The 24,516-nt window shown below is 40.6% G+C and overlaps 1 protein-coding gene across 1 annotated transcript in view; it reads left to right on the top strand.

Annotated features, from left to right (window-relative positions):
- The first annotated feature begins 477 nt into the window (after nt 1-477).
- Nucleotides 478-24,516, top strand: part of LOC143025378 (uncharacterized) — a 55,282-nt gene continuing 31,243 nt past the window's right edge. The window contains exons 1-8 of the mRNA XM_076184930.1: nt 478-537; nt 627-725; nt 857-1,057; nt 1,220-1,315; nt 1,627-1,758; nt 3,685-3,783; nt 8,635-8,745; nt 24,042-24,137. Coding sequence (XP_076041045.1) covers nt 683-725; nt 857-1,057; nt 1,220-1,315; nt 1,627-1,758; nt 3,685-3,783; nt 8,635-8,745; nt 24,042-24,137 — 778 coding nt within the window. The 5' untranslated portion in view covers nt 478-537; nt 627-682. The remainder of the gene's footprint in view (nt 538-626; nt 726-856; nt 1,058-1,219; nt 1,316-1,626; nt 1,759-3,684; nt 3,784-8,634; nt 8,746-24,041; nt 24,138-24,516) is intronic.

Raw genomic sequence — 24,516 nt, 5'->3', positions numbered from 1 at the left:
GATAGGGCAAACAAGCAAAACAAATTATTTCTGATCAAGAAGCACTATAGAATTATCCAAATGAGCAAGAAAACAACTGGATAGATATGTTTTACACCATACTCTAACTCTGCAAAAAATTATATGTGAATGGTTCTGCAGTGCCTGTCATCCATGTCTGTTATCTATGAGAACCTAAGATGAGAGGGGGAAAGGGTGGTGGATGCAAGTAGATGTGCCTTTCACTTGGCTACCCCCCTTTTAAGGGGGAAAAAGCTCTTGGTATATAGACAAGTTCTGCAGAGCACCATTGGTGGAGTGGGACCTAGTAGATATTGGGGGGTGGGGAGAAAATTTTGTCTGACCTAACCTAATATTTCATAGGATGTGTGGGTTGTGTATCACCTAGTTTGGAGACAAGGTTCATAGTGTTCTCATTAATAAGATTAAAGTGTTTATATTTTTCCCCATACTAGGTAACACTTACCCTATGAAGGCTGTGCTGCCTATGTAATACATACCCTACTGGTGGTTCAAGGGAATTTGCCCTCTGGCTAGGTAAAATGCCCTTCACTTGAGAAGTACATTGGGAATACAGTTTTTCTTGAGAATGTGTGGTTATGATATAATTTCTTTTTTCTTTTCAGTAATCATCAGCAGAATTTATGGTCATCTAATAGATGTAAGGCAGAGTGAGATCAAGATGCCACGACTGCTGGATAACAGCACTGCACTTACACTTTATGGTAGTTTCATGCAAATTTTGAACATCTTTACTTAACATGAAAGGGTGTCTATACAATGAGTTTTATTTGGTGTAAGGAGATTTTTGATCAAAGCTTAAGAGATTAATAAGAAAAGGCTACTAATTTCACAGGATGCACTTCAGAAGACCTTAGTGCAAAAGCCACTCGATCTGGTAGGATTAGCTACAAACCTCTTGAGTATTGGAACTTTGAGCAGCTAGACCAGACGAAAGATCGTACAGGTCACGTCAAAGTAGTGCGGAAGAAGACTGAACTTCATAATGGTAGAAGCAGTGTGTTATTTCCAAGAGATATTTCTGTGATTTGCAGAGGTTAGTTCTCTCTCTCTCTTTTGTGATATAGTGATTTATAGATTTTTCCCATGTAAATTTCACTCCGACAAGTGTCTTAAGTTTTATGCATTTTTAGATATACTGTACTGTACTATGTTATTAGTTTTGTAACAATTTCACCATAATTTCTTACCCCCCCAGAGCCTTTGACTCAGGAACAAATCCAGGGCACTCTACGTACATCGACATGGATCCACAGTCCAGTTAAAAGAAACTACAACAGAAGCATATATGAAAGTATAAGAATGTGTAAATTTATGAGACTCATAACTCAGTGGTTCTAAGAGTTGTTTTAAAAGAAATGAGAATGTTGCAATCAATAACTTTTACATTAATGTAATTTAATTTTGTTTTAGATGCCATAAAAATCCATTATTATCTTGATATTTTTTTTATAGAAATAAATGGAAAAGGAGAAATGTAAAAATGTGCATCCAGCTTTTAGGATCTGAGTTGTGAAAGCCTTGTTACCCTGAAGATGTGTGCATACATTCCTATTTTATAATTCAGAATATATTTGTTTTGTTTGACTTCACCAAATATTCCAGGTAACAGAAGTTTTGTTACTAAGTCAGGAAGATTAAGTAACAAACCTGTAAAGTATGCAGAGGAAAGTGTTGAAAAAGAAAGTAAAAAACCTAAAAAAAAGCTTTGGACCAAAGGCAAGGCCAAGAATAAAGGTATGAATGAAGGCAGAAATTTCACTTGATTAGATTTTAAGACTTTAAGGGAAGTTCAGGTGTTGTTGCTGTTGTTCCCTAGACTGTCTGAGCAGTCCCATCTCCCCAAGGAATGCCATGGATGAGTTTTCCCACAAATCCTTTATGGAGTGTATGTTGTGTTGTTTGCATGCGTGATTGTGTATAATGCCGTCTTCTGTGATGTGTTGAGTAGTATGGGGTGAAATGCATCCTGGGCATTTGTCCACAATGCAGTCATCCAGTTTCTTCTAGTAGCTTAGAAGTGCTGGGTGGTGACCACATCTCATTCTGGCCAGGTGGACTCATTTTGTGGGAGAGGGGATTCAGAGGGATGGATATCAGGAGGTCTGGCATGCAGCAGTGTGTTGTCTTTTAGTGTATTAGTGGAGATAGAATGTAGATTGAGAGAAGCAAGTAAATGCCTTTGAGGATTAAAAAGTGTAATAAGAAATAGACATTTGGAGGAAAGTTGTTAAGAGCAGTCAAGAGTTTTTATGAGAGTAGTAGAGCATGTGTATAGATTAGAACTGGAGAGAGTGAGTGGTTTGAGGTAAAGGTGGGACTGCATCAGGGCTTTTGTCATATGGCTGTTCAATGTACACATGGATGGGGTGGTGCGAGAGGTAAATGCAATAGTAATGGGCCAAGGGTTGGAGATGGTTAAAGAAAATCGAGAAAAAGGGGAGATAAGCCAGTTGTCTGCTGATGACACTGCACTTGTAGCAGGATCAGAGGAGAGATGAAGGAAGTTAGTGACAAAGTGGGAAGTTGTGCAAAAGAAGGAAGTTGAAGATAAATGTGGGTAAAAGTAAGGTGATAAGATGTACAAGGGGAGAGGATGGCAGCAAATTGGAAGTGAGTATTAAGGGAGAGAGACTGGAAGTGGATAGCTTTAGATACTTGGGTGCGAATGTGGTGGGAAAGGGAGGAGTGGAGGTGGAGGTAGAATGGCATTGATCCATTTATCAGACTTACTGAAATCAGGAAAAGTTACAATTTTAATATGGCACGCAATCAAACAGCTGGTGTGATCATTTGGTGAAATTTCATGTGATATACATGATCAATAACATAACTTTGTATTTCTCCAGTGTAACTGCATACATCCCTCAGATATCTAATTCCCATGCAACATCTCATACCCACCAACCCTTCCTATTTTTCCTTGCTTCTATAACTGTAATTCGCCTCTACTCCACCATTTCCTGCCACATTTGACACCAAATACTTAAAGCTCTCCACATCGTTCATACTTTCACCCTTTTAAATTTGCTTCAAACCCACCAATACCATCATTCTTTATACATATCATACTTTTGCCCACATTTACTTTTAGCTTTCTTCTTTTACGCATCTTCCCATCCTCTCAGGTTTCTTCCTTCTCCATAAGGCCCACTCAATCGCTTCCAAAATCCTCTCCATTGACAGCACATAAAAATATGGGTACAAAGTTCCATGCATGAGCCCTCAAACCTGCCCATCACTCAACATATCATGCAAACTTAACCATAAAGAACTAAATAAAAGTGAATACACAATCAAGTAAATAATAATGATGCTATTATTCAAACATGAACAAGAACCTACCACCTGTACTCCACAGTATGTCTATATAGAAACACATACACACTTGGATCACAAAACAAACTCTCGAAGATCAATGATACAGAGGACAGAGCACCTCATCCTACACTGCTCTGCTCTTGCCCTGCCCAGATGGCAGTATCACTCCCTTGAATGAGTTTGAGACCAATCCAATGGCTGTTACTAGTTACCTGGGAGCTGTTGGATATCATATAAAAGATTGTTATTCATGACGAAACTTTTTTCTTTAATTGCATGCATAGATTCTATTTAGCCTGTTCATAATGATAATGTTGTTGAAATAATTCATGTTTCTTGCAGAAGACACTTTTGTGGAGCCTAGGTTAAACCTCACCCAAGTTACTAAATCAGGAAGAAGAAGCTTTATGCCCGTGAGGTATGAAACTATACCATCTGAAGGTAAGATCAATATGCTGGGTTCCTATGGGGTTTTGTACATCTAGAAAAATTAAAGAAATTTTCCAATAGATCAGTCAGTCAGTCTGTTGCACTAGTGGAGTGGAGGGAGGTTTCTTCAATGTTAATGTGGATGAAGGTGAAATTGGGAAGGGAGATGTAGGTCTTTGTAACTGCATATGAGGGCTGGTAGTGAGAAGAGTTTAGAGGAAAAGGAGGCTTTTTGGACAGATTTAAATGAGTGCATAGGGTGTTTAGGGAGAAATGTCAATATAGTAGTATTGGGAGATCTCAATGCTAGAGTAGAGATGAACCAATAGATGGAGTGGTTGGAATGTGTGGAGTTCCAGGAAAAAATCATAGTGGAGAGTTGATAGTGATGTTTCTAGAGAGTTGATGATAACACAGTGTTTAGAAAGAAAGTCAAGTATAAGTACACATGGGAGGTGGTGGTGGATGGAAGGGTGGTAGATAAGGCTTTAATGGACTGTATAGTGGTACCCAGGAAAAGAATAGGAAGAGTTATGGATGTACATGTTCTTAGGGGAGAGAGTGGGTGAATATCAGATCATTTTTTGGTGGAAGGTAAGTTGAGAGTGGAGGATAGATGGAGAAAGACAAAAAGGAGAGAAGATAGGAAGGTGCTTAGAGCAAACTGTTTAAATGAGAAGGAAAAGGAGCTGGAGTACAAAGAAAAGCTGAGAAATGTGTGGGAGGTGGTAAAGGATAGAGTGGAAGTAGGTGTGGAAGAGGAATGGAGGTGTTTCAAGGAGCAAGTGGCAAAGTGTGCAAAGATTTATGTGGAACAAGAAGGATGGGAGGGAATAGAAGGAAGGGTAGTGAGTGGTGGAATGACAAAGTGAAGAAGGTAGTAGAAGAGAAGAAGCAAGTATTCAGGGACTAGTTACAAAGCAGAATGAGAGAAAAATGTGAGAATTATAAAGAAAAAAGAAGAGAAAGAAAACAAAGATAAAAGGGTAAAAAAGGAGAGCGGATGTAAAATGGGGGAGGAATATGACAAAAAAAAATAAAAGCAATAAAAAGATATTTTGGAAGGAAATCAAGAGAGGAAGGGAAGGTGAGTCAAGTAGAGAAGAAAAGGTAAAAGGCATGGATGGACATATCTTGACAGAAGAGGAGGTGGTAAAGGGAACATGACCGGAGTATTTTAGAGAGCAGTTGAATGTGGTGGAGGATAGGGAGGGATTGGTGGTAGCAGTGGGAAGTGCTAAGAAAATGATGTTGATGGGAGAGGAAAATGGAGGAGAAATAAGAAAAGATGAGGTACAGTTAGCTTTGAAAATGATGAGAACAGGTAAGGCTCCTGGATTGGATGAGTGTCATGTAGAGTGTCTGAAGAAGGGAGGTACAGTAATAGTGGACTGCCTGGTGAGGTTGTTTAATGTGTGTCTAATGGAGGGTAGAGTGCCAAAGGACTGGCACTTTACAAGGGAAAAAGGGACAAATGTGAGTGTTGTAGTTTTAGAGGGATCAGTTTGTTTAGTGTAGTTGGGAAGGCTTGGGAGTGTTTTAACTGAGAGGACTAGAAGAGGAACAGAGGGAGTAATTGGTGAGGAACAGTGTGGGTTTAAGACAGGTAGGATCAGATTTTTGTGGTAAGGCAAATATGTGAGAAAGCTGTGGGAAAAGGTAAAGATGTTTTTTGGGCCTTTATGGATTTGGAAAAGACTTATGACAGGGTAGACAGGAAGCACTGTGGGAGGTTTTGCAGATATATGGGATTAGGGGAAAGCTGTTAAGGTCATTCAAGTGTTTTTACAAGAGTAGTAGAGTGTATTAGAATAGGAAATGGAGAGAGCAAGTGTTTTGAGGTAAAGGTGGGACTGCATCAGGGCTGTCATGTCACCATGGCTGTTTAATGTGTACATGGATGGGGTGGTGCAGGAGGTAAAGACGAGGGTAATGGGCAGGGGACTGGAGATGGTTAGAGAAAATGGAGAAAAGTGGGAGGTGAGACAGTTCTTGTTTGCTGATGACGCTTGTGGCAGGGTCAGAGGAGGGATTAAGGGAGTTAGTGACAGAGTTTGGAAAGGTAGATAATAGGAGAAAGTTGAAGTTAAATGTGGGTAAAAGTAAGATGATGAGATGTACAAAGGTACAGGATGCTAGTGAGTCAGAAACAAGTCTAAAAGGAGTGAAGCTGGAGGAAGTGGATAGCTTTAAGTATTTGGGGTTGCAAATGGCAGGAGAGGGAGGAATGGAGGTAGAGGTAAATCGTTAGAGGCCGGTAGATGGAGGTAGACAATTCAGTAGATGAAGAGGTAGATGGGAGAACGAATGCAAATTCAAGATCAGTTGTTGTGACTGCGAAGTGCTGAGTCATGGATTGTTTAGTTGCCAACAAGCGACAATAGCTGAGTCAGACTCGCGTTAGCTTGGATTTGACTGTTTTATAAACAAGGGTTGGAGAGGCGATGAAATATGCTAATGTAACAAGGTGTGAGCGCAAAGTTATTTTTCGTTTGACAAATGCTGAGGTAAACGATATTGCTAGTGACATTGTAACAGCCTTCCGGATTGGAGAAAAAGGTGGAGGAGGAGGAAAAATTATTGGTGCATGAATTCAAAGTCACGCCCATAAGGTGTGACAATTTTTGAGAAGTCAGAGGAGATTGGATTAGAAAAATTAGTGACGTCAGACGAAGGTAGCTTGGCGTATGATACAGAGATCTCGACAGATGGAGACGGAGAGAGAGAGAGACTCTGTGTGTGTAACCGAAGACAGTGTAAATTTAGTGAGAAGAAAGAAGAAAAATTTCCCTCGCTTTCCTTAACCTAAGGACTTGTCTGAAAAAATATGAGAAATACAAGGCATGGGGCCTACTGAATAAGATGAACTTGGAAACGTAACGAAGGCAAGGGGCCTTGTGAGAGAAATTACGAGAGTAGAAGTTTTCTCGGTTGAGGACCGATATAAATTGTAGATTGAGAGAGCAAGTAAATGCCTTGGGGAGTTGAAAAGTATTATGAGAAAGAGGCAACTGGGTATGGATGCAAAGAGGAGATTGTATGAAGGAGTGATTGAGCCAATGGCGTTGTATGAGGCAGAGGCTTGGAATTGAAGAGAGGCAGAGAGGAAAATTTTTAATGTGTTAGAGACAAAATGTCTGAGAAGTATGGTAAGGGTTACTAGGCAGGATAGAGTGAGAAACGATGAAGTAGGGAGGACAGTGGGAGTGGAAAAGGAGATGGCAGATGAAAGATTATTGGGATGGTTTGGAAACATGAAAAGAATGAGTGATTAAAGATTAGTAAAAGAAGTGTAGAAGGCAGAGGTGAGGGAAGGGAATTTGAGGGGATGACCAAGAATAAGATGAATGGATGAAGTGAAGGGGGAGAATGTCTGTTGAGCAAGGAAGAGAGAAGGCCGGAGAGGGACGAGTGGAAAATGACTGTGTATGGATGATCTGTTATGCAAGGAAGGAAGGGATGGGGATCCTTATGTGTGAATGATATTTTGATGCAACCCAAAGGGTGGGGGGGGGGTCACCAATTAAGTGAAGTGGCCTTGATGTGGATGTATTGTGTCTTGCTGCATTGTGTTTGAACCAGGGCAGTTGGCAGATGCAGGGATGACTGGTCATCCATGAGGAGCTGAGATGGAAGGAGTGGAAAGAGCAGTGGAGAGTAAAATTGGTGGGAATAGGTATGTGCCTCTGACTTAGCTACCTCTCTTGTATGGGGGTGGTGAAAAGCTCTTGGTATATAGTCTTTCCAGCAAATTCCAAGATATTCCTAGCACCAAACAATCATGTTATGAATATATATCCCATAAATAGATAGATACATATACCAAAGGCTTTTTCCCCCTTATAAGGGAGGTGGCCAAAAAACAAAGGCATAAAAACCACTCCCACCCATTCCATCCCCTACATACTCCACTACCCTCCACCCTCTTTCCTCCCTCACATCGTGGCATGATGACGGGTCATCCCTGCATCATGTCCACTGCCCTGGGTCAGAAGCAGTGTCACAGGACACAGTGCATCCACAGCAAGGCTGCTTCATTAATTTGGCAACCCCCCCTCTCCATCCCCTCACGCAGAAAAGGAGAAGACAGGGAGAAATCACTTTGGGCTGCGTCAATTTATTTCTCATAATACTCCCTCACCCCCCATCCCCCACCCCGTCATGCATCACAGCATCATCCATACACAACCCTTCTCCATTCACCCCTATCTTCTGTCCTCTCCCATCCTCCCTCAACAGACATTCCTCTCTTTCATAATGCCCCTTTTACCCCATCCATCCATCTCATCCTAGGACGCCCCCTCATATTCACAGTCCTCTTTGAGTGGAGATTAGTCTTAAGTTGTAAAAGAGTATCTCCTGTTCCTCCCTCTCCTCATCCTCCTGCTATGTCTTGTTGCATTGCAGTGGGTGGGGGCAGGGATGCATCTTCATCTTCAAGGAGCTAAACTATTTTTAAAAGGGAAACAAATGAGTGTGGGATGGGTGGGGGGGTGGTTGCATGTTTTTATGGATACCTCCCTTATAAGGAGGAAGAAGCCTTTTAGTCTATAGATAAATAGAGATCACAGTAGCCTTTCATTTGTATCTCTGTTGCATGTTGGTCTTGGTGTGAATGATAGTATATAGGGCCAGCAACACTTTCCTCCTCCTTGACTTGGCTACCCCCCTTGTAAAAAGGGAAAAGCCATTAGTATATAGATAGAACACTTTCCTACATTTGCTATGCACAACTGTAATAAGTCTTGCATTATGACGCACATATTTACCAATACTCCAGTATACTTAATACCCTGTTGGAGCCTCACAGATTTGAAATTTGAGAACACTTAATCATATCATCCTAACATTTTCCATTTTCAGGTGTGAATAAACGAAACCGTGTGGTTAAGAAATTTGTGGAACAGACTGAGGGTGTACTGAGTCACCTGTTTGAACGTTCACCAAGAGTCTATTTGAAACGATTATCTCCAGGTAAGCTGAGGAAGAATTATAGACCCGAAGATGATGGGTCAAGAATAAAAACCACTGAGAGAAGAGATTGTCTGAATCAGAAAGACCTTTGTGTAGAAGATATTTTCCACTTGATGATAAGAAAAAAAATTGCCTCAGTTTTTATGGACTGGAAACCCACAATCTCACAGCAGCTGCTAGTGGTCTTGGGCTCTCCCATGGATCTCTGGGAAGAAACACTAGAGTATTGTGTGTTGTATTTGTATGGGACAGTTTCTGTATCACAAGCATTTAGTAGCAGGAGAGTTGCTGATTTGTTGGCTGTCTGCTCTCTAGATGTGAAAAAGTGTAGGAAATATAATCAAAGTTGTTAGAGAATATGGGTCCAGTCTAGAGGCTGAGTACCAGTCTCTTAGGGCCTTACCTACAGATGTAGGTGAGGGTGTTGATAGGTTTTGAAGACAGATGGCAGGGAGATGACTGATGCTCATCTTGTAGGAGCACCATTTGCAGATATCCATCATTGGTCCCAGGTAGGTTAGTTGCCTCAACGTTGCCCAAATTAGTTCAGTTGCCTCAGATGCAACCACCACACAGAAGAAACAACTCATACTATAATGCCCCACACTAACAATCCCCAGACAACGACACAATATTTCTTCTTGAAGTGAAGAACTGGCCTACCCCCTTAACCACTTCCATACGGTGACGCCTACGTAGGTGGCATAAGGAGGAAGAGGGTACTAGATGATGCAGACGTCGCCATCTTGATTATATTTATTGTAGTCGTACCTACGTAACTTTCATTCTCTCTAAACTGGCTTCATCATATTTTCTATGGTTATCAAAATACACGGGTGAAAGAGAATGAACGATTGAGCACTGACTTTATTTTTTAATGCGATTATTATGACGCAACATTGCACGTCGGGCAGCTAATGCTGCCAGACGTGCGATGTGCCCAGGAGTGAAGAGGTTAAAAGGGAGGTGGCTGGATCAAGAAGGCACACACCCACTTCATACACATTAAAGTTCATTTCATGTACATTCCATCTTGGCATGTGTGCACACACACATCACACACATGACATTAGGTGTCATCCCCAAAAAAGCTGTAATATGGAAACGCCACAACGAAACCAAAGGTATGATGAAGAAAGCTTTTGTTTTTCCGGCTTTGCAAAAGAAGGTATAAGACTAGTTAAATGTATAGATTTAGAAAAGTAGACAAGGTATAAAGCTATTTCATGGAAACGAGATTACAGAGTTAATGAAATATAGATTTAAAAGCAGAATATAGGACATTGTATATAGAAATGAGTGAGTTAAAAAAACAAAATGCTGAAACCAACAGAGAGCTTAGTGACCTAAAAAACTAGACATAGTAAAAAATGAAGATGAAAGGATGAAAAATGAAGATACAAAAATGTGGCTTTGAAAAGAGAAGTAAAAGAACATACATGCGGTGATCAAGAAAGTTGGAGATAGCATGAAGGAGACAGATCATCAAGAAATAAAAAATCAAGGGAAAGTAGATCAGGAAAACCAAAAACAACTTTAAAAGAAATTGTACAATAACAAGTGAAAGAAAATGCAAAGGAAGCAGTCATTAAAGTAATAAAAGAGAAAGAAAATTGGGTTGTTGTTGTTGTCGTTCCCTAGACTGTCTGTCCGAGCAGTCCCGTCTACCCAAGGAATGCCACTGCTGAAACTGGGTTTTCCCACAAATCCTTTATGGAGTGTATGTTGTGTTGTTTGCGTGCATGATTGTTTATAATGCAGTCTTCCATTATGTGTTGTATGGTATGGGGTGAAGTGTTACATCCTGGGCAGCTGTTCACAATGCGGTCATTCAGCCTCTTCTGGTAGCTTAGAAGTGCTGGGTGGTGGTCGCACCGCAGTCTGCCCAGGTGGCCTCTGTCCTTTTGTGGGAGAGAGGATTCAGAATGGTGGATATCAGGGGGTCTGGCATGCAGCAGTGTGTTGTCTTTCAGTGTGTTAATGGAGCGGTGAGTGATATGATTATGAATATGTTTCCGGAGGCTGGTATTTGGTGGTTGTGGAGGAAGAGAAGAGAGTATCTGTGCATGATAAAGGTCTTTGGGTGTTGTTTTAATGTTTCTTGGTGTGTGTGGGTGTTCTGCTATGTAGTGTAGCGGGTGTGATGTGTTTGTGGTGGCTGCGGCAAGTGTTTGTGTGCCTCTCATGTCGAGGTGGTCCTTGACTTTGAGGATTTTTGTTTCATGGTGTAAATGGTCTGTAGGTGTTGTATTTGTGCAGCCTGTAATTGTTTTTAGGGCTTTGTTTTGTATGATTTGAAGGGTGTTGTGGTGTGTCTCACTGAGATTAGGAGCCCATGCAGGACTCGCATAATTCATCACTGAGTGTATGCATTGTTTGTATATTGTTATATTAGTTTCTTTGTTTTGTCCAAATGTTGTTCCAGTGATTGACTTAAGTGCGTTAAGTCTAGGTGTGCATTTGTTTTTTATGTTTGTGATGTGTTGTTTGAAAGACATGGATGTATCGTACGTTACACCAAGAACCCTCGGTGTGTTTGTGCATGGTATTAGAGTGTTGTTGATGTAGAGATGAGGTATGTATTTGTGTTCCCTTGTCCAGTTGGTGAGAAGTGTCGCTGTAGATTTGGTTGGAGCTATCCTGAGTCTGCCCATGATGAACCATGTGTTGAGTGCATCAAGGTATGGCTGGATTATTTCTGCAGCCCCGTCTGTGTTACGATGTGCGTACGTGATTGTTATGTCATCCGCGCAGGAAGAGACCTGCATTTCTGAGGTGTCTGGTGTGGGTAAGTCATGCGTGTATAGATTAAATAGTGTGGGGGATAGAACTGAGCACTGTGGTACCCCATTCTTAATGTTTCTGATGTGCGACGATTGGCCATTATATGACACGTAAGCATTCCTACCTGCCAGATAATTGGCCAGCCATCTTTTGGTGCTATCGTGCATGTCTGTGTTATATATTTTATTTGTTAGGATGTGGCGGGGGATAGCATCAAAACCCTTACTAATGTCCAATGTAATAAGAAGAACTCTGTGGTGGGGCCCATCTGAATTGATGCCATCTAAAATTCTTTGTGTGAGGTCCATCAGAAGAGTGTTCGTGGAGTGTAGTGGCCCAAAACCGTGTTGTGAGTCAGCAAGGGGAACATGTGGTGTGACAAGTCCAAGTAATAGGCGTTCAATGACTTTAGAGGGGGTGCAGAGAAGTGTGATTGGGCGGTGCGATGCTGGGATTGTTGGGTCCCCGTTCGGTCTTGGAATGGTGATTATTTTACCACGCTTCCAGATGTCGGGTATAGTGTTGTGTGAATAGCTGTAGTTTGCAATGTTTGTGAGTGCTTGTATACCTTGTGGTCTAATGTGTTTTAGGTGGATGTTGCTTATGTTATCAGGGCCACAGGCAGATGAGTGCTTGAGATTATGTATTATGTGTTTTGTCTGACTGTCTATGAAGGGTGTATAGTCTGAGTCTGTGGGAAAGTCTTTCTTACGTCGAATGGTGCGTCGGTCGTCAGGGTGAGAAGTGAGATGGCTTGTCTGTGCAAAATGAATTATGAGTGCGTTTGCTTGTCTGATTGAGGGTAGATTATCTGTTGTTGTGATTATAGCTGCGTGAGAGCGTGTAGTGTTACTGTTGGATAGTGTAATGCTGTTGAGTGTTTTGTACAATTTGCTGGTGTTTGTTTTGTGATCAGGTGTATTGATAAAATTTTGCCAATTTTGTGTTTTTTGTTCGTGTATTTTATTGGCAATCACAGTGTTTAGTGTTTGTATTTGGTCTGCTATGTTTTGAGGGATAGGTGTGGGGGTATCGTGTTTAAGTGTGTCACGTTGTCTGATGAGGCCTTGGATTTCTGGTGTGAAGTTGGGGTTGCATAATTTTCTGTTGGCTCTAGGGATGTATCTCTTGTCTGCATTTTGTATGAGTGTATTAAAAGTGTGCACAGCATTGTTTATGTTTGTGATTGGTGTACTGTTAAGTGTTTCAAAATGTTGTTGTCTCTTTAGTAAAAGCTTCCCAGTTAGCTCTCTTGTAATTGGTGTATGTGTGTCTGTGGCCAACTGGGGTGCATCTTGTTTTGGTGGTGATGATGATTGGAAGGTGGTCAGAACCAAGGGTTCCGACCACTCTCCATGATGTTGTTGGGGTTAGGCAGGGGGAGCAGAAGGTGATATCAGGAGAGGAGGGAGTGTAGAGGGCTTGGTGTGGGATATGTGTATGATTATGTGTGTTGTTCATGATAGTCAATGAGTCAAACTGAGTCTGTATATCAAGCCCTCTGTCTTTGTCAGGGTTATCGACATACCAGGCAGACGACTTGGCATTGAAGTCACCACCCATGGTCAGGTTGGGGATTGAGGCTAGTTGGCTGAATTGAGGCCTGAAGGTGTTTGGAACTGTGGGGGATGATTGGGGGGGGGAATGTACATGTTAACAATTGTCAGTGTTGATTTGTTGCCTGTGCGGATTCGAATGGATTGGATTTCTGTTGTGTTATCTGTGGTAGGGAGGAGAATTTTGGTTGTGGCACTTGTGTCCACAAAACAGATGGAGTGGTGGATCAGGGTGATGAGTCCACCGCCATTGCCGTCGGTCTGGTCTTGTTTGATGGTGGTGTAATTATGAAATGATGGTGTTTTGTGTGAGTGTCTTAGTTTTGTTTCTTGTATAATTGCAATGTGTATGTTGTGTTGTTTAAGAAAGTGTTCGAGTTCATGTTTTTTCGTGTCAATACCATCAATGTTGTGTTGTAATATGTTGATGTTGTGTGTTTTGTATGTGTTGTATGTTGCCTTTAGGGGTTGAGGTTGGGGTGTTAGTGGGGAAGGTATATGATCTGGGTTAGAGGGGGGGAAAGGAGAGATCGGGGACAAAGGAAGGGAGTACTGATCGGGGGTAAGGGCAAAGGGAAATTGGGAGTGGGTAAGGGTGCTGGCTGTGGTTGGGGAGGTGGGAGTGGGGTTACTGGAGGGCAGGTAGAACATGTCCAAGTGTTTGTGTATTGGTTTGTGTCAGCAAGTGTTGTACAAGTGAGGTGGACCCAGTTTTTGCACATATTGCACTGAACTGAGCCCTTTGTCTGTCTGCTCGAAGTAATGGGTTTAGAGCATGTTGGGCCCAGGATGGCTCTCTACATCTCCGGCTAAAAGTAGAAGAAGAGGGGTGATCGCCGGAAAATCACCCCTCGGTGCAGAAAAAACATAACATTGCATGTTGGGAAAAGGATTGTGGCCCCAAGGCAGGCATAGCTCCTCTTGGGGATCGGTGCCACCTGCGTAGAGCTGATGGCCAGGGGTGGTTGCTGCTGTTTGGCCACCCTTCTGAATCCTCTCTCCCACGAAAGGACAGAGTCCACCTGGGTAGACTGCGGTGCGGCCACCACCCAGCACTTCTAAGCTACCAGAAGAGGCTGCATGACTGCATTGTGAAAAGCTGCCCAGAATGTAACACTTCACCCCATACCATACAACACATAATGGAAGACTGCATTATACACAATCATGCACGCAAACAACACAACATACACTCTATAAAGGATTTGGGTTGGACACAGTGGATAAAAAAAAAGTGCATAGTAGTATATTGTGTTAAAGAAACACAGTATAGCTAGATACTTGAGAAAAAAGGAAAAAAAAGAGAAAGAAATTCTGAAAGAGATATTAGAGGAGGGGCAAGAGATGGAAAAAGAAATAGAAATGCATAGAATGGGACTATATTTTAAAGAAAGAAATAGACCTCTAAAAATTAAACTAAGGTCACAAATGATGGTGGACTGGCTGATGAGGTTATTTAATGTTTGTTCAAGAGAGGGTAGAGTGTCAGAGGACTGGAGGAGTGCCTGTATAGTTCCACTTTACAAGGGAAAAGGGGACAAATGTGAGTGTAGTAGTTTCAGAGGGATTAGCTTGTTAAGTGTAGTTGGAAAGGCTTATGGGAGGGTCTTTATTGAGAGGATTAGGAGAGGAACAGAGAGAGAAATTGGTGAGGAACAGTGGGTTTAGGACAGGTAGAGGTTCCGCAGATCAGAATTTTGTGGTAAGACAGATATGTGAGAAAGCTAGGAAAAGGTAAGATGTTTTTTGGGCTTTTGTGGATTTGGAAAAGGCTTATGACAGGGTAGACAGGAAGGCACTGTGGGAGGTTTTGCAGATATACGGGATAAGAGGAAAGCTTCTAGGAGCTGTCAAGAGTTTTTACAAGAGTAGTAGAGCATGTGTCAGGATTAGAAATGGAGAGAGTGAGTGGTTCAAGGTAAAGGTGGGACTTCTTCAGGGATGTGTTATGTTGCCCTGGCTGTTCAATTTATACATGGATGGGGTTGTGCGAGAGGTAAATGCAAGGGTGGTGGGTCAGGGATTGGAGATGGTTAAAGAAAATGGAGAAAAGTGGGAGATAAGCCAGTTGTTGTTTGCAGACAACACTGCACTTGTAGCAGTATCATAGGAGGGATTGAGGAAGTGACAGAATTTGGGAAGGTGTGCGAAAGAAGTTGAAGATAAATGTGGGTATGGTGATGAGATGTACAAGGGGTGAAAGTGGCAGCAGATTGGAAGTGAGTATTAAGGGAGAGAGACTGGAGGAAGTGGATAGTTTTAGATACTTGGGTGTGAATGTGGCAGGGAAGGGAGGAGTGGAGGTGGAGGTAGAAGGTAGATTGAGAGAAGTGAGTAAATGTCTTGGTGGACTAAAAAGTGTAATGAGAAATAGACATTTGGGAATGGATGCTAAGAGGATTGTATGAAGGAGTGATTGTGCTGACAGCACTGTATGGGGCAGAAATGTGGAACATAAGAGAAGAGAGGAGTTTGAATGTGTTTGAGATGAGGTGTCTGAGAAGTATGATAGGGGTTACTAGGCTGGATAGAGTGAGAAATGAGGTGTGGAGGAGAATGGGGGTGGAAAGGGAGTTGGGAGATAGGGTGGATGAAAGAGTATTAGGATGGTTTGGACACATGGAAAGAATGAGTGAAGAAAGATTAGTAAAAGAGATATGGAAGGCAGATGTGGAAGGAGTGAACATGAGGGGGTGACCTAGGATGAGATGGATGGATGGGGGTAAAAGGGGCACTGGGAAAGAGGTGAATGTCTGTTGAGGAAGGATGAGAGAGGACAGAAGATAGGGGTGAATGGAGAATGTTTGTATATGGATGATGTTGTGATCCATGATGTGGAATAGATGGGGGGTGAGGGAGTATGTGTGAGTAAATTTTGATGCAGCCTGAAGGGATTTCTCCCTATCTCCTTTTCTGAATGAGGGGACAAAGAGAGAGGATCGCCGATTTAATGAAGCAGCCTTGCTGTGGATGTGCTGTGTTTTGTGACACTGCTTCTGACCCAGGGCAGTGGACTAGATACAGGGATGACCCGTCATCCAGGAGGTGCCAAGATAAGAGGGAGGGAAGAAGGTGGAGGGGAGTGGAGTGTGATAGGGATGGAATGGGTGGGAGTGATTTTTATGCCTTTGTGTTTTGGTTACCTCCCTTATAAGGGGGAAAAAAGCCTTTGGTATATGTATGTATGTAAAAATTATGGTGGAAGAAATATTAACAAAAACAGCAAAGTTGGCAAAAGTGAGAACTGCAAAAATATATGGATAAAAAAAAATGAGCAATGAGGAAGAATAGAGAGAGAAAAGAAAAAACTGAAGCTAATAAAAAAAGAAGAGAGAAAAGAATGGAGATAGATTTTTTTTTTTTTTTTTTGAGAGAGAGTGCTGGACTTAAGGCTGAGGAAATGGTATATCAAAAGAAAGGAAACACAGGAAACAAAAGATGAAAAAAAATAAAAGTAACATATACCAACATTAATGGTCTGATTTCAGGATTAAATGAATTAAATGATTATCTGGCTGAAGAAAACCCAGATATAATGGGAATTGTGGAGACAAAATTGAAAGGTCCACTACCACAAAATAGTGTTGGACAAGGTTTATATAATCACTGGAAAAACAGGCTGGAGGAGTCATGTTTTTGACTAAGAAGAACTTAAATGTGACAAAGATCACAGAAGGAAATAATAATGTGGAATTAATTACGATAAAAGTTCATAATAGTAACGTGAAAAGTAGAAAATTTGTGGTGATATATGTGCCCCCAAAAACACATTCTTGGAGAGTGACCATTCCAAAATGTTGGAAGATACAAGGTATACATTAAATGAAATACTGAAAGGAAATTTAGTAATTACAGGTGACTTTAACTCTAAAGAAATATATTGGGATGAGATGACAGTGAAGGGTGGAGAGGACCTTTGGGGAAACATACGAGGCATGTTTTTTAAGCAAGTACTGTTTTGAAAAAAAAAATTAAACAAGTAGACTTTTCGTAACAATTTTATTTTTACATGAAAGCCTGTGCCGTAATCTATTTTTCAACATGATTACAGAATCATCTGACCATGTTTAAGTTTGTGAGTATTTGAAATGCCTCCAATTGAGAATGCCGTTGACTGAAATACGTGCCGTGATTCGTTTTCTTAGTGCTAAAGGCATGAAAGCGGCTGAAATTCATGGTCAGATCAGTGAAGTGTATGGAGAAAACATTATGAGTGATGGGATGGTGTGGAAATGGGTGAGAGCTTGTAAAGATGGCCATACAAATGTGCACCAAACCATCAGTAATAAATGAGGGTCGTCCACTTCGTTCCTCATCATGGACAATTGTACGCCCATCTTTAAAAGCTCTCACCCATTTCCGCACCATCCCATCACTTATAATGTTTTCTCCATACACTTCCCTGATCTGACGATGAATTTCAGCCGCTTTCATGCCTTCAGCAGTAAGAAAACGAATCACAGTGCGTATTTCACAGTCGGTAGCATTCTCAATCAGAAGAGGCATTTCAAATACTGTACTCACAAACTTAAACACGGTCAGATTATTCTGTAATTATGTTGAAAAGTAGATTACGGTACAGGCTTTCATGTAAAAATAAAATTGTTAAGAAAAGTCTACTTGTTTCATTTTTATTTCAAAATGGTACTTAGAAAACACGCCTCGTACTACTGGACATGACCATTGAATACACAATGACTCAATGGGTAAAAGAGAATACTAGATATAGAAATAACGAAGAACTGTCGAGACTAGATTTAATATATACATCGGAGCCTGAAATTGTGGATAAAATGGAATACAAGACACCAATTGGGAAGAGTGACCACATACTACTTGAGCTTGAACTAAAAGAGGAAATATATTTGGGAAGAAACAAGAAACACAGAGAAGGAAGACTGAGGTATAACAAAACTGATTTTGGGAAACTGAAAATTCTTTCAAAAAGCGAATTTGGAAAATTTCTTTTGTGAAAAAACACAGGTGGAAGAGAAATGGATGATATTAAAAGAAATCTATAATGAAGGAGTAGATAGATATGTACCAAAACAAAAACAAGAAGAGGTGTATATCAAGTGCTGGTATAACAAAAAAAATGTAGTGAGGCAAAAGATAAAAGAGACAGAGCTTGGAAAAGCTGGAAAAAGGGAAAAAAGCTGGAAAATGACAAATGTGTATCAAATTAAGAAATGAATATGAAAAAATATGCAGGGAAGAAAAAAGAAACTATGAATAAGACATAATAGACAAATGTAAAGATCAGCCTAAATTATTCCACAGATATGTAAATGGTAAACTAAAAAATAAACTGGAAATAGTAAAACTATGTCAAGGGAACATAGAATATACAGAGGATATAGAAATGGCTGAAATTTTGAACAAATATTTCAAATCTGTATTCACAAAAGAAAACATACACAATTGGGATGAGGGAAGGGGAGAAAGATCCCCCCCCCCCCACATGAGGGGACAGAGAGGGGTGGGGTTGCCAATTAAATGACACAGTCTTACTGTGGATTTGCTGTGTCTCACTATGTTGCCTTTGACCCAGGGCAGTGGGTAAGATGCAGGGATGACCCATCATTCAGGAGCAGCCAAGAAAAGAGGGAGGGAGGGGTGAGGATGAGATGGGTGGGAGTGGAATTATGCCTTTGACTTTGGCTACCTCCCTTGTAAGGGGGGGGGGGAAAGCTATTTGTATATGTATGTATGTATGTACTAATGTCCTGTAGCTGTAATATTAACCAGCTCCACCCTAGATCAGTCTGTCTTAACCTTTTCTAGGTAATTGTTAAGAGCAAAGGCATGCATTATTTTTTAATGTTTTCAGAATGAATTTATACAAACATTGGTATTGGTACATATATATCAGGTAGGTACCAATGATAATCCTTATAAGGGGACTGCCACCTGTCTTCAAAACCCATCTATGCTCATACCTCTATCTGGAGGTGCAACACGTAGGGCATTAAGCTAGGCCTCCAGACTAGGCCCATGATTTCTTTCCATCAATTTTGACTTTATTTTTTCCACTTTTTCACAAAGGGAAAAGTGACAACTGACAACTGTTCCCCTCCTTCCACCACTATAAGTTGGTAACATAGGAATATTTCCACAATAGAACAACACATACATCTTTCAAGTGAGTTCTATGGGAGGGTCCAAGCACTGCCTGCTGCAGTGGGATTGTAGGTTTCCAATCAATGAAACTCAAGGCATCAGTTATTTGTGGAAAAAAGAATTCATCATGAAGTTGAATGAGAAGGATTTATGAATTTTAATCAGTGATGATCTGTCATCAGAAAATTATATTATTAAGAGGAGAGACTTGTTGCTAATGGACATAAATGTGGCATTTCTTTATGTGGATAAGGATGATGGTGATGATGATGGTTTAATGTCACAAATCTCCTATCAGGAGGTTAAAACAGTGCTCTTTACAGAGAACTTTGTAGCTAGGAATTTAATGAACCATGCCCTTTGTTCAACTTCACCAGTGGCAAGATTCGAACCACCATCCCCTTGACCTTTGACACCATAAAATGCACATCCAGCAAGCCAATGAACTTAAATGTGGCATTTATTTACATGGATAAGAACAGAATGAAAAAGTTATTGAAGGTCTGACTATAATTTTTTTTCTTTGCTTTTTCTTCTTCTTTAATAGGGAAACTACAGAGAGTATGAACCCAAATGATCCCAGTACTGACTGTGACATATGAGAAAACTATATAAAAAAAAACATATATATATTTCTTTGAAAGAGTAGAGAGAGATATGTGAGATAATGACATTTAGATCAGAAAAAAGAATAAGAAAAAAAAAAAATGAACAGAAGGTCTGCTGGTATGGGATGAAAAAAGAACAAGTCTATCTACTTACCAAAACCTTTTTCCCCCTTATAAGGGAGATGCAATGACATATCAGAAAAAGGAATGGAAAAAAAAAAAAAATTGAACGGAGAAGATCTGCTGGCATGGGATGAAAGAAATGGTCATAATAAATGATTAATAAGGAAAGGTGGCTTAATAGATGTTGGGAAATGCAGCTTTCCATGCAGTTGCATCAATATGTGAGAGAAGATATGATCTAGATCAACAATACCTCTCTATCAACCTGTTCTTGTTCTTATGTCTACCTCCCTTATCTTGGACTTACTAAGTAAATGAAGTGATAAGGCACTGCTATGTATACATATATATATATATATATATATATGCAGAGGCTACTGGGAAGAGGAAAAACACACGGAGTCCGAGCACTTTCGTGATATATTCACATTATCAAGGAGTACACTTTTCTGTACTCCTTGATAATGTGAATATATCACGAAAGCGCTTGGACTCCGTGTGTTTTTCCTCTTCCTAGTGGACTCTGCATATTTGTGATTCACGTGTGACTTGTGAAATTTGTGCATATATATACATAACAAAGATATGTCGTAGCACATATGTAAAATAATACTGATGACCCACTTTCGGAGAAGAATAAGCGAAGATATAGAGATCTGTATATTTCGATCACTTACTGTGATCCTCTTCGGCAGATATAAGTTACAAAGTACAGAACAATGTGTATTTATAGTAAAGCAGTGAGGTAACATGAGGGAATATACAGATCTCTATATCTTCGCTTATTCTTCTCCGAAAGTGGGTCATCAGTATTATATATATACATATATATGTGAGAGAGGCAGAGGGGAAAACACACAAATAGAACGAGAGTTTATTTCTTAACTAGTTTCGCACTATGGTGCTTCTTTCTGAAGAAGCATCATAGCGCAAAACTAGTTAATGAATAAACTCTCGTTCTATCTGTGTGTTTTCCTCTCTGCCTCTCTCACAACCTGTCATGTTGTCGTCATACATACATACATATATATATATATATATATATATATATATATATATATATATATATATATATATATATATATATATATATATATATATATATATATATATATACATTTTTTAAGGGAGGTAGCCAAGTGAAGAGGCATGTACCCACTCCCATGTGTTTCACACCCATCCACCACCCTCTCTTCCTCATACCTCACGGATGAAGGGTCATCTGTGTATCTTGCCCACTGCCCTGGGTCAGAAGCAATGCAGCAAGCGACATTACATCCACAGTAAGGCTGCTTAATCAGTGACCTTCCCCCCTCTCTGTCCCCTCATGTAGAAAATAGAGAAGACAGAGAGAAATCCCTTTGGGCTGCATCAAAATATCATTCACACTTACTCCCCTACTCCCCACCTTCCTCCCATCCATATATACATTAGAGACATCATACATACATACATATACCAAAAGCTTTTTCCCCCTACACAGGGGGTAGCCAAAAAGAAAAAGGCATAGAAACCACTCCCACCCATTCCATTTCCTATATATTCCACTCCCCTCCACCCTCCTCCCTCCCTCTTATCTTGGCACCTCCTGGATGATGGGTCATCCCTGCATCCTGTCCACTGCCCTGGGTCAGAAGCTGTGTTGCAAGATGCAGCACATCCACAGCAAGGCCGCTTCATAAATTCGGCGACCCCCCCTCTCCAACCCCTCATGCAGGAAAGGAGAAGACTGGGAGAAGAAGATACATTAGAGACATATTTATAGATTTGCAATACCCCCCATAGTGCCCTCCTGTCTACCCTGTCATAAGCCTTTTCCAAATCCATAAATGCAAAAAAAAAAAAAAAATCCTTACCATTTCCTAAAGCTTTCTCACATATCTGCTTTACCACAAAAATCTGATCCACACAACCCTTACCTGTCCTAAACCCACACTGTTCCTCACCAATTACTCCCTCTGTTCCTCTCCTAATCCTCTCAGTCAAAATCCTCCCATAAACCTTCCCAGCTACACTCAACAAACTGATCCCTCTGAAATACCTATACTCACACTTGTCCCCATTTCTCTTGTAAAGTGGAACTATACAGGCACTCCTCCAGTCCTCTGGCACTCTACCCTCTTTTTGACAAACATTAAACAATCTCATCAGCCAGTCCACCATCACTGTAATACTCTGCCCATATTCCTCGTACTGCCATCTCTTCCATTATCATCTCTCCATCTGCACCTTTTACCTTTTGTTCTCTAGTTGATTCACCTCCTCTTCCTCTCTTAATTTCCTTCTAAAACATCTTTTTATTACTTTCAAAATTTTCTGTCGTACTCTTAGCCCATTTAACATTTGCTCTCCTTTTTGCCTTCTTTATCTTATGCATTACTTCTCTTCTCTTATTTATAGCTCTCATATGATTCTCTCATCCTATTTTGTAATCAATCTGTGAATGCTCGTTTCTTCTCTTCTATAACCTTCTTTGCTTCATCCCACCACTCACTACCCTTCCTTCTATTCCCATCCTCCTTATTCTGCACACCATCTCAGCACACCTTGTGACTCCCTCCTTGAACCATCCCTATTCCTCATACACTCCGAATTCTTCTCTATCCCTTACTCCCTCCTACTCCTCTCTCAGCTTCTTCTTGTACTCCTTTTCTTTCTTATTTAAGCAGTTTACTCTAAGCATCTCCCTACCTTCTGTCCTTTTCATCTTTCTCCATCTATCCTCCACTCTCAACTTACCTTCCACAAAAAATTACCTGATATTCCTCCACTGTCTCCCCTTAGAACGTGTACATCCATAACTCTTCTTACTCTTGTCCTGGTTACCACTATGTAGTCCATTAAAGCCCTATCTTCCACCCTTCCATCCACCACTCTCCCATGTGCACTTATGCTTGACTTTCTTCCTAAACAATGTATTTGCTATCATCAACTTCTTTCTAAACACATCACCATCAACTCTCCACTACGATTTTTTCCTGGAACTCCACACTTCCCAACCACTCTGTCTATCGGTTCATTTCCTACTCAAGCATTAAGATCTCCCAATACCACTACATTGACATTTCTCCCTAAATCCTCAATGCACTCATTTACATCTATCCAATAAGCCTCCTTTTACTCTACACTCTTCTCACTACTAGGCCCTTATGCACATACAAACCCACATCTCCCTTCCCAGTTTCACCTTCATCCACATTAACCTTGAATAAACCTCCTTCCACTCCACCACACATTTATCTATCTCTTCACTTAGTATAGCCACTCCTCTCCCTCATCCTATCTTCACTCCTGATACCCTCCCAACTACACTTCCAAACTCAAACTCACCCCTCCCTTTCAATTTAGTTTCACTCAATGCCAACACATTCATCTTTCTTCTCACAAACATACTGCCTATCTCTTCCCTATTACTCTCACCTGTATTACATCCATTCACATTAAGACCCAAACCTTAGGGTTCTGATTGGAAAACTCCTCCCAGACTCTCTTATGCCTTTGCTTTTTTTAGGAATATCCTTTTTGGGGATACAGAGTAGGAAGCCTAGTCATAAACCCATCCCATTTTTGTTTCCTTTTACAATTCAAGGTGGAGCACTTGGTGGCAGTATTCTTTTCCCCACTGCAGGATGTGGTGAAAAAAGGAAATGAACATTCAGATAAATGGTACAGTACAACATTAAGAGTAGGGGGACAGCATAACAGAGAGACAGTCACAGTATAATAAAGTATCATCATTTCTCTATGAATAGAAATTTCCTTTATCACAGATAAAATGATGTGTGGCTCTGGTCCATAGGGGTGCCACATATAAACCCTAAAGTATCAGCTGCATGCTACTAAGTAGATTTTAACCCCACAATAAGATACAGCCAATACCCCAGACAGGGTATGTTTGCATGTGTGTATGAAGGGGCACTAGGAATTCACCTGGAAACCAAGGGAGAGGAGGGCACTGACCTGGAAAATTTGGGAACCATTGGTTTAAGTAGTTCTTATATTGTATTTTTATTTATATTTTATATATATATATGTTTGTATGTATATATGTGTGTGTATATATATATGTATATATATATATATATATATTTTTTTTTTCCTTCAGATTTAGATGTATTCACTGAAAAGAACCACAAAGAAGATGACAAACCCAATGATGTTTCCGTGCCAGAGAAGAAACGTCAAGGTAGAAAAAAGAAAAGTAAGTATTTTCAGTTTAGTGATTACATGTCAGATTGTAATAAAAGTATGAAAGCCGTTGTTCTGTAACACAGTGGCAACAGGGAAGATATTTTGATCATGTGCCTCCTTTATGTAGATAGATAGTTTACACTGTGATAGATTGGTTATGGGTGGAGTTGGTGGCTTGCAAGGCTACCAAAGTGTTATCCCCATTTATACATACATACATATACCAAAGGCTTTTTCCCCCTTACACGGGGGGTAGCCAAAAAGAAAAAGGCATAGAAATCACTCTCACCCAATTTCATTTCCCATATATTCCACTCCCCTCCACCCTCCTCCCTCCCTCCTATCTTGGCACCTCCTGGATGACGGGTCATCCCTGCATCTTGTCCACT

The sequence above is a fragment of the Oratosquilla oratoria genome, chromosome 5 (genome assembly GCF_046742065.1).
Source record: "Oratosquilla oratoria isolate Oo_2021 chromosome 5, ASM4674206v1, whole genome shotgun sequence".
In the NCBI taxonomy this organism is placed as follows: domain Eukaryota; kingdom Metazoa; phylum Arthropoda; class Malacostraca; order Stomatopoda; family Squillidae; genus Oratosquilla; species Oratosquilla oratoria.
This window is presented reverse-complemented; position numbering and strand designations above follow the sequence as displayed.